The sequence below is a fragment of the Pelobates fuscus genome, chromosome 11 (assembly GCF_036172605.1).
Source record: "Pelobates fuscus isolate aPelFus1 chromosome 11, aPelFus1.pri, whole genome shotgun sequence".
NCBI classification, from domain to species: domain Eukaryota; kingdom Metazoa; phylum Chordata; class Amphibia; order Anura; family Pelobatidae; genus Pelobates; species Pelobates fuscus.
In genome coordinates this window covers 24,783,701-24,794,679 of record NC_086327.1, presented here as the reverse complement: position 1 = coordinate 24,794,679, position 10,979 = coordinate 24,783,701, and the positions used below count along the sequence as shown (strand labels likewise).

General features: G+C 41.3%; 1 protein-coding gene across 1 annotated transcript in view; it reads right to left on the bottom strand.

Annotated features, from left to right (window-relative positions):
* Window positions 1–8,886: 8,886 nt before the first annotated feature.
* LOC134577195 (uncharacterized) overlaps window positions 8,887–10,979 on the bottom strand; it is a 33,922-nt gene continuing 31,829 nt past the window's right edge. The window contains exon 3 of the mRNA XM_063435865.1: window positions 8,887–10,020. Within this exon, the coding sequence (XP_063291935.1) occupies window positions 8,953–10,020 (1,068 nt within the window). The 3' untranslated portion in view covers window positions 8,887–8,952. The remainder of the gene's footprint in view (window positions 10,021–10,979) is intronic.

Below are 10,979 nucleotides of genomic sequence, written 5' to 3'. Positions count from 1 at the left end.
ACAATGGAATACACCACCCTGGGCAGCTCTAATGAGACTGTAGAGATATCCTACATAAATGGTAGTATAAGAGAGAAAATAAAATAATCTGATGCATGCCAGCAGAAATTAGGGTAAAGGGACAACAAATTTAGGCCAGCTAATAAGTAGGCAATCTCTTAAAAGTAAGCTAAGGAGCAGAGATACTCTGACTCCAACATCATTTCTCCCAACTGTGTGTGATGGGAGGTTGAGCAGAGCGTCCATCAGGTTATTCAGCCTATGCCCACCACGGGCAGGAAGTAGTCCAATGCAGTAGAGTGTGTTTACCGGCTTATTGTCCCTGATGTAGCCGGTGCTGCGTTTTGGTGAGGAGTTATCACCCTTGGCTCCTTCTGCTCTTCTTTCCTTACAGGTTCCCATTGGAGAATCCATTATTCTTCCCCGTTGGTGCCCTGCTTTGAGACAGGCTTGTGCACCGCGCCACTCCTGTGCAGCTATTTTTTTTTTTTATTTTTTTTTTAAATTCTTTATTTTTGCTGTGCAGGAATAACATGAGCATGCCAATAATGCCACAACAGCATAATCAGACAGTTTGAGCGCACAGAATTGTTAACAGTCATGCAGCATTAGATAAAACGCACAGATTTTTTGGAAAAAAAACAGGCTAGATACAAGCTGGTTAATTACGATTGTCACTATGAGTTACTCGTCGCTTGGTAACAGTAGCTTAGGGTTAATAGTTATAGTGAATGTCATCGCTTTAGTATTTAAACATTGCTTTAGAACTTAAACATTGGTTCGATTAGCTAGTTGATTAACTAAAAATATAAACGAATAAAGTAGGCAATATAGGAGTACATGGTAATAAAACTCTATAACATTTTCAGTGTAAAAACTTTGCACATTTTTTTTTAGATTGTTAACGCTGGACACAGAGTTGTATTCAAACTGATTACTAGCAAAAGTAAGGAACTGGCTTAGCTTAAGACAGGCTATAATAAAAGTAATAAAAGTAGATAAGTTTGCAGGCTAGTTATTCAGGCTTATGCCACTGTGTGATAGAATAGCTAACATACTAGTATTATCTGGCTAGGTATACAAAACATATGAATAGAAGCTTGCCGGTATCCGAGTTTCACATGTTAGGAAGTCCTGCAGAGGTTTGGATGGGCTAGGTAGGTAAAATACGGCAGTCAGCTGTGGAAAAGTGTGTCGGTAAGTTCTTAAAGCGGGAACCATTATATGCCACTGCGAGAGGCTGCGCTTCCCATGCTTCGTGCCTCATGTCCCAAAGTGACCCCTTTATCCTATGCCCTCGAGAATGTCTTCTGTGCTGTGTTTTCCACTCAGGGGCTCACCCATCTCGGCTGTTGGGTCTGGGTGCCTCGTGGACCTCCATGTCCGCCTGCTCAGGCAGTGATAGGTTGCTGTCTCCACTGGATCCCCTACCCGTGCGGCATGAGGCTCTCTGGTGTTGGGACGCCGGCTCCTACCGGTCCTGGCAGCGGGTTGCACTATGGTTGGTTGCTTAGGTGAGGCTGGCTGTGTTTCGCGCCGGGTGATTGTCGTTTTCGGGCGCCGCCAATTGCTTTTCCCTGCCGGCATGAGAGGGAGTCTTCTCCTGTGCCATTTTATTTTGGCTCGCTTGGACTTTCTAGGTGAGTAGAATGGATGGAAGGGTCCTTTGCTGCCGCCGCGTGGGTGCTGTGAAGACCGGGCACCATATCTTGCTGCAGTGTTCTGTCTCATATGCAGTTCTAGCTTGTGCCAGAATGTTTGAAAGATGGCGTCCAAGTGTGCCGCATAGTCAGAGCGGTCTGCTTGGTCTCGTGTTGCGGAGTCAGGCGTGTCCGCCATCTTGGGTGTCGCCGCTTGTGTTCTGCACGAGGGTGTCACAGCTACCTCTGCCTTGTCCAGGGCTGCGGTCGTCCAGCTCGGCAGGGACCGGGATATCCCCCACCGGTCCGGGGGGGGGGGGGGAGGCAACACAAGAGTGCTCCCTCTTCAGCCAGAGAACCGGGAGAGCGGCCGCCTCTCCTCGGCTCCCACCCGTGTAGGCCGCAGTCTGCGATGTGGTCGATTCAGCCACGGAGGGTCTCATAACGGGTATCCCCCGATGCAGCATCACCCCCTGGTTAGGGTTATCGCTATCCACAGCCGGTACGCTTGGGTGGTCGGGCGTTAACACCCAAATCTTGGCCTCAGGCTCAGGAGCTCTTAGCAGGCACGTCTGCTTTGCTCGGCAGGCAAGCTCCGCCCCCCTGTGCAGCTATTTTAACCTTACTTGTGAACATCACCTTGAATTCTCTCTTTATTAAATAACCACTTGTGAATTTATTATACGCTCTATCAACTGAAGTCCAACATACTGATCTGAATTGTTAGAATTTCAAATTGTAGGCCAAAATAGCTGAAATGGAACAATTCTCCAATTCGGCTCCTTTGGCTTTCAATTTGAAATTCACTTTGCTTTTCCCCACTTTAGAGAATAACCTTGTTAGTATATCACCAGTACCTGCAAACTTTAAACTAAGCTATCACAGTCAGTTTGTGTGGATTACAGAAAACACACAGATTTATTTACTTATTAATAATCCAAACTGACCATCTACCTGTCCCCCCGCAAGTCATCTCACAAAAGATATTGCATTAATTCGGACACTGCGATTATCATTAATTTGCTCTGTTTGTTTTTTTTTTTACATATTTTGCTGAGATAAGGATAGATTTTATAAACACCACCCTGAGAAAGACACGCTATTTGACCACGGACTCCAGATGTCATACCACAGACGAGGACTTCCCCTAAACATGAAATATGTAGGAATATGAAAGCCGTGTGTTGCTGCTTTCATAGCTTCCATTTCCACGGCGTTCACCAGATTGGTGTTTCACACCATTAGCAGCTGTGCGAGAAATGCCTGGATATGCGATTTCCACCCCCCAGGAAAACACGCACACGCATCAATGATTTACAGTGAAATGAAAGTGAACGCAGTAGCTTTCCTGCACATACCACATTTACTGATACAGTTGTCTTTTATTTTCTTCAGTATATAAAAAGTATCTTCCTACATTGAATATGACAGATCCAGAAGACGTGTAGAAGTCCTATTAGGAGGCAATTTCATTATTAATTAAGTAGAATTATTACAGATTATTTTTCCATTCAATTTCGCAATCAGAAGATCTATATACGAGATTAAAGGTTTTACTGTGTCTGTAACAAGCGGTGATCTTTGGCAAAATTTGGCAAAACTGGGGGCTTCAGGCAGTTTCCATCGTCACATCTTCTCTCGTGTAGAAAAACAGTAATTTCCACATTACCATTGCTAAAGAATTGGGCGCCCCCCTCTGCCTGATTTTATAAAAGTGCAAAATGTCAAGATATATTAATGCTTTTAGAAATCCCCTTAGTAAATACTAAATAGGTGGGAGTATTTCACGCTGCGAGCATGCACCTGGGCTGTTTACTAAAGCGAGATTTGTTGGGATATTCAACGTTAAGGCCAAAATAGGTGAACTGGACATCTTTTCCAAGTCAGCTATCTCCCAGTCAGACTACTTTGGCCTTAAATGTCATCAATTCTCACTTAAGTGAATAGCCCGGTATGTGTCCCAGTACTTCTGTATAAGGAGAAGCATGTTATTGGACACAAGTCATCAGAAGGCATATCACGCAGAGCTGGAAAAGAGAAATTTAATAGTGATTTAACCCTTTCAGTGTAAAAATGGGGATATCAAGTCATGTGCTAGTGGTCAGGCCTAAAAAGTTACTCAACATTGCATGATAGAGGGCACACAGAGTATTCACCAGAGTTAAATTTCTACTAGCCTGAGCTAAATTTTCACTCGCCAATGACTAATGGAAAATTAGAGTCCATATATTCCAGATGGAACATCAGAGATTGCTGTCCAGAAGAGTGCAGTTCTAGGAACAGCGAAGATATTGCGCAGAACCCTCAGACCTGGTAGAGGACCCGAGAATGATAAACACACCACCCAGGAGGGGTCAGAAAATAAACTTCGACAGTCCTCACTGGGACTTTCATCAGGATCACGACCGTGAGTGCAGCCAAATCTTTTGTTTTATTTCTACATATATATATATATATATATATACACATGTGTGTATTGAAGGGTTCCTTTAATTTGGCCAACCTGCACAGTATGGACAGCCCGATAGCACTGGGCTAACCTGCTCCCACTCAACTCTATATATTGTCCAGTGGGAAAAACAGGACAATATTGACAATAATAATGTGGACGTGTTTCTTTATTAATGCCGTTGTGGAGGGAGCCACGATATTTTGTCAAACCTCCCTTAAAGTATTTGATATAATACTGGGAAGTAGCGTCCAGAGACTCCCCACAACATGACCACTACACTGTGCGTGATGTCTTACCAGTAAATAAAGAGTATATATGTATCGACTTCTTTCTGCTGCGGTATCCTTTGCATAATATTTAGGGAACACTGAGAGCATCACAGCTAATTATAGTGTAGGGAGGCTATGGGAACAGTCATATCCTTTTATTGAACTGTCAGGAAGTAGTTTGACAATAACACAACGTCAATTTCTCAGCCTGGGATCATTTATTTAGAAGATTCACATTGTTGTTTGTCTAACATATTTGTATGCAGCAAGCAAGATTTTGCTGCATGGATTGCCTTTAAACCCCTTTACTGTGGCCGAATCCTTGTTATCTCTTTGTACCTCTGAAATGACACAGGCATGGGATAATTCTGATTGTACAAACACTGTTAGAAACATTGTCCTTATCACCTCCCAAGCAGAAGGCTGGGCTGCTTGAAAGTGGTTTGAAAGAAGCGAGAGGGACTACACTCACAGTTTATATGCTGGGAGTCCATTTAAGGTCAATCCAGTTCCCCACCTGCATGCATGTAAGATCATTCCCTTATTAAAGAGACGCTATAGGCACCTCAAGTGATCTGGGTGCAATGTCGCTGTCATTTTAGTCCTGCAGCTGCAAACATTGCAGTTTCAGAGAAACTGCAATGAATACATTGCACGGTTAAGCCTGCTTCTAGTGGCTGTCTAACAGACAGCCACTAGAGGCGCTTCCTGGCCTTTCACAGAGTTTGACTCCTGTGAAATTACCTGGACATCCTCACGATCGAAATCCCCGTTCCGCGCATGCGCTTTAGGTCACTTACCTTACTGCCTCAGCCCCTCCTATAATCCCTACAACTCCCCCCCGCAACTTTTTTATTGTAGTTATAGTGGGAGGTATAGTATAACACCCAGTGTTTATTGTAGTTATAGTGAGAGGTATAGTATAACACCCAGTGTTTATTGTAGTTATAGTGGGGGGTATAGGATAACACCCAGTGTTTATTGTAGTTATAGTGGGAGGTATAGGATAACACCCAGTGTTTATTGTAGTTATAGTGAGAGGTATAGGATAACGCCCAGTGTTTATTGTAGTTATAGTGAGAGGTATAGGATAACACACAGTGTATATTGTAGTTATAGTGAGAGGTATAGGATAACGCCCAGTGTTTATTGTAGTTATAGTGGGAGGTATAGGATAACGCCCAGTGTTTATTGTAGTTATAGTGGGAGGTATAGGATTAAGCCCAGTGTTTATTGTAGTTATAGTGGGAGGTATAGGATAACGCCCAGTGTTTATTGTAGTTATAGTGAGAGGTATAGGATAACGCCCAGTGTTTATTGTAGTTATAGTGGGAGGTATAGGATAATGCCCAGTGTTTATTGTAGTTATAGTGGGAGGTATAGGATAACGCCCAGTGTTTATTGTAGTTATAGTGGGAGGTATAGTATAACACCCAGTGTTTATTGTAGTTATAGTGGGGGGTATAGGATAACACCCAGTGTTTATTGTAGTTATAGTGAGAGGTATAGGATAACGCCCAGTGTTTATTGTAGTTATAGTGGGAGGTATAGGATAACGCACAGTGTTTATTGTAGTTATAGTGAGAGGTATAGGATAACGCCCAGTGTTTATTGTAGTTATAGTGGGAGGTATAGGATAACACCCAGTGTTTATTGTAGTTATAGTGGGAGGTATAGTATAACACCCAGTGTTTATTGTAGTTATAGTGAGAGGTATAGGATAACGCCCAGTGTTTACTGTAGTTATAGTGAGAGGTATAGGATAACGCCCAGTGTTTATTGTAGTTATAGTGGGAGGTATAGGATAACGCCCAGTGTTTATTGTAGTTATAGTGGGAGGTATAGGATAATGCCCAGTGTTTATTGTAGTTATAGTGAGAGGTATAGGATAACGCCCATTGTTTATTGTAGTTATAGTGGGAGGTATAGGATAATGCCCAGTGTTTATTGTAGTTATAGTGAGAGGTATAGGATAACGCCCAGTGTTTATTGTAGTTATAGTGGGAGGTATAGTATAACACCCAGAGTTTATTGTAGTTATAGTGAGAGGTATAGTATAACACCCAGTGTTTATTGTAGTTATAGTGGGGGGTATAGGATAACGCCCAGTGTTTATTGTAGTTATAGTGGGAGGTATAGGATAACGCCCAGTGTTTATTGTAGTTATAGTGGGAGGTATAGGATAACGCCCAGTGTTTATTGTAGTTATAGTGAGAGGTATAGGATAATGCCCAGTGTTTATTGTAGTTATAGTGAGAGGTATAGTATAACACCCAGTGTTTATTGTAGTTATAGTGGGGGGTATAGGATAACGCCCAGTGTTTACTGTAGTTATAGTGGGAGGTATAGGATAACGCCCAGTGTTTATTGTAGTTATAGTGAGAGGTATAGTATAACACCCAGTGTTTATTGTAGTTATAGTGGGGGGTATAGGATAACACCCACTGTTTATTGTAGTTATAGTGGGAGGTATAGGATAACACCCAGTGTTTATTGTAGTTATAGTGAGAGGTATAGGATAACGCCCAGTGTTTACTGTAGTTATAGTGGGAGGTATAGGATAACGCCCAGTGTTTATTGTAGTTATAGTGAGAGGTATAGTATAACACCCAGTGTTTATTGTAGTTATAGTGGGGGGGGGGGTATAGGATAACACCCAGTGTTTATTGTAGTTATAGTGGGAGGTATAGGATAATGCCCAGTGTTTATTGTAGTTATAGTGAGAGGTATAGGATAACACCCAGTGTTTATTGTAGTTATAGTGAGAGGTATAGGATAACGCCCAGTGTTTACTGTAGTTATAGTGGGAGGTATAGGATAACGCCCAGTGTTTATTGTAGTTATAGTGAGAGGTATAGTATAACACCCAGTGTTTATTGTAGTTATAGTGGGGGGGTATAGGATAACACCCAGTGTTTATTGTAGTTATAGTGGGAGGTATAGGATAATGCCCAGTGTTTATTGTAGTTATAGTGGGAGGTATAGGATAATGCCCAGTGTTTATTGTAGTTATAGTGAGAGGTATAGGATAACACACAGTGTTTATTGTAGTTATAGTGAGAGGTATAGGATAACACCCAGTGTTTATTGTAGTTATAGTGAGAGGTATAGGATAACACACAGTGTTTATTGTAGTTATAGTGGGAGGTATAGGATAATGCCCAGTGTTTATTGTAGTTATAGTGGGAGGTATAGGATAACGCCCAGTGTTTATTGTAGTTATAGTGGGGGGTATAGGATAACACCCAGTGTTTATTGTAGTTATAGTGGGAGGTATAGGATAACACCCAGTGTTTATTGTAGTTATAGTGAGAGGTATAGTATAACACCCAGTGTTTATTGTAGTTATAGTGGGGGCTATAGGATAACACCCAGTGTTTATTGTAGTTATAGTGGGGGGTATAGGATAACACCCACTGTTTATTGTAGTTATAGTGGGAGGTATAGGATAACACCCAGTGTTTATTGTAGTTATAGTGAGAGGTATAGGATAACGCCCAGTGTTTACTGTAGTTATAGTGGGAGGTATAGGATAACACCCAGTGTTTATTGTAGTTATAGTGGGAGGTATAGGATAATGCCCAGTGTTTATTGTAGTTATAGTGGGAGGTATAGGATAACACCCAGTGTTTATTGTAGTTATAGTGGGAGGTATAGGATAATGCCCAGTGTTTAGTGTAGTTATAGTGAGAGGTATAGTATAACACCCAGTGTTTATTGTAGTTATAGTGGGAGGTATAGGATAACACCCAGTGTTTATTGTAGTTATAGTGGGAGGTATAGGATAATGCCCAGTGTTTATTGTAGTTATAGTGGGAGGTATAGGATAACGCCCAGTGTTTATTGTAGTTATAGTGGGAGGTATAGGATATCGCCCAGTGTTTATTGTAGTTATAGTGGGAGGTATAGGATAACGCCCAGTGTTTATTGTAGTTATAGTGGGAGGTATAGGATAACGCCCAGTGTCTATTGTAGTTATAGTGGGAGGTATAGGATAATGCCCAGTGTTTATTGTAGTTATAGTGGGAGGTATAGGATAACGCCCAGTGTTTAGTGTAGTTATAGTGGGAGGTATAGGATAACACCCAGTGTTTATTGTAGTTATAGTGAGAGGTATAGTATAACACCCAGTGTTTATTGTAGTTATAGTGGGAGGTATAGGATAACACCCAGTGTTTATTGTAGTTATAGTGAGAGGTATAGGATAACGCCCAGTGTTTATTGTAGTTATAGTGAGAGGTATAGTATAACACCCAGTGTTTAGTGTAGTTATAGTGGGAGGTATAGTATAACACCCAGTGTTTAGTGTAGTTATAGTGAGAGGTATAGGATAACGCCCAGTGTTTATTGTAGTTATAGTGAGAGGTATAGGATAACACCCAGTGTTTATTGTAGTTATAGGGTGGGTATAGAATTATGTTTATCCAGTTTTGAATGCAGCTATATAGGTATGCTTATTACACCCAGGACTTTTGCAGTTACAGATGTAGATTGAACTAGTGTTTATTAAAGTTACAGTTGATAATATAGGGCATTAAACAATAGTCTGGGGTTAATTTGTCCCCATTTGATAAATTATTGTACAGTTTTATCAATAGAGTTTCATTCTTGGGAACAACCAAGCATCGGGGCTCAGCCTACCTAATAGTGACTTACTGAGAGACCTCTCACTTGCAGGACTATTAAATGAGTTGACTTCTTCCATGGACTCAGAAGAAGGGAAGAGTGACCAGTCTTCACTACTTTGCCAGTTTCTGTCCCACACACCACTTGTGTGGCTTGCCTGTAAAGAGTCCTTTGTTAGAGTAGATTTGACACTCCACAAGTTATCCTCGGGGGGCTCACAAATATTTCTCCATCTTGACATTGGTATGGATGGGTGTATATTCTGATGCAACATTATCTGTGGACCTAGCCTTGGGACTCTGGGTTTCTGCACAAATGATTCCGTTTCTGACACAAATTGACTTTCCTCAAATAGAAAACTCCCGAGAACAGGAGAGGAGTGGGTTTCCAAACCTTGTAGAGGAAGGCCATGATAACTCTGAAACTTGTCTTCAGAAAATATGCTGTGTTGGCTAAATTCTCTATAGCACAGCCTAGGCTCTTCAGGAGAAGTGGTCAGGTAATTACTTGACATCTTTGAACTGTTTTTATGGTCACTCTCATGGTTCCATATTCTACAGAGAACATCATCTGAAGTTTGGCTTCCTCCTGTGGGTTGTCTTTGCATGATGTTTAGCCTTGTTCGGTTCACCTGCTTAGGAAAGATCTCTTGGAATGGTTTTCTAGTGGGAGTCTCTTGTTCATACACCTTGCAAAATGTATGGCTAGTGGGGTGTTTGAGACCATCATGTGTAGATGGAAGGACCATTTCAAAATCGTCTTGTGAACAATTCCGCTTGTGCCTTGGTATGTACGTGGTTTTAGAGAGATTTTGAACATTTCTTTGTTTCTCTTTATTTTGGAAAGCCTGTGTGTTTGTCTGTAGCTTGCCCCTATTCTCACAAGTTATTTCAGGCTCAGCTCTTGGTGATGTAAACTGGTAAAAATGTGGACCGTCCCTGGAAAACACCTCATGGTAATCAAGAGAGTTTTGACTTTTATAATCAAGTCTGCACAGAAAGGATTGCTGAAGGTCTGCTGATTGTCTGATGTCCTGAGTAGGGGACAGAAATCAATAAGTTTTCACAGTATTTAATTAAAAATGCTTCTCAATATATATCTACAGAAACAATATAAATGTCAATCCAACATAACCAAGGATTAACATATCAGCATCCTATGGAAACCCTTTTATTTACTTACCCGAGGGACATCCGCGCTGTGTCTGCGCTCTGCCTCCTCTGATGTGCGGACCTAATGTGCATGCGCAGCGAGCATTACAAGTGCATTAGGCCCTCCCTAATTGAAAAGCATTAAATCAATGCTTTCCTATGGGGATTTTGCCGACGCTGGATAACCTCATGCAGAGAGTAAGTCTCAAGCTGCTTGTGTATGTCTCCCATTCATTTGTGCAAGGGAATGCGGCACATCCATTTCAGAAACGTCAGCTTCACAGTCACAGGTTTGGTACCTGCTATTGTCAGTTCAGCTTTCCCTCCTTACCAGGTCAGTGAAGTTAGTACCAAGACACTGAAATGTATTTGGAAATGAGAGAAAGCTAATAAGAAATACTAATTCCTTTGAAAGACAGAGAAGGTGACAATATGGCTCAGCCCTTTTCCATTTCAATTAGTTTTAAACTCTTTTTATTGTTGTGAGTCAATGGGAAATGACAAGTATTATAGTCACTAGTACAACATTATAAATCAACAAGATATGAGAGAGTTACTTATATATCTAACAATAATTTTTTTCTTTTTAAAGATAAGAGTAACACAACATATAATACATTGAAACAAAACAAAACATGCTCTTTCACGCGTCATACTCAGAATAGGCATGATAGACAGAGAATTCATCTCTAACACACTCAGAGTCCGAAGCAACGTGGGGGGTGGTAACCAAGAGTGGCTCAGCTTCGAGACAATTATTTCATTAATCGAAAGGGGGTTGGCCTGCTATCACCCTGGTAAGGTAAAAAGCAGATTTAATTTTGGACTGGATAGATCTATC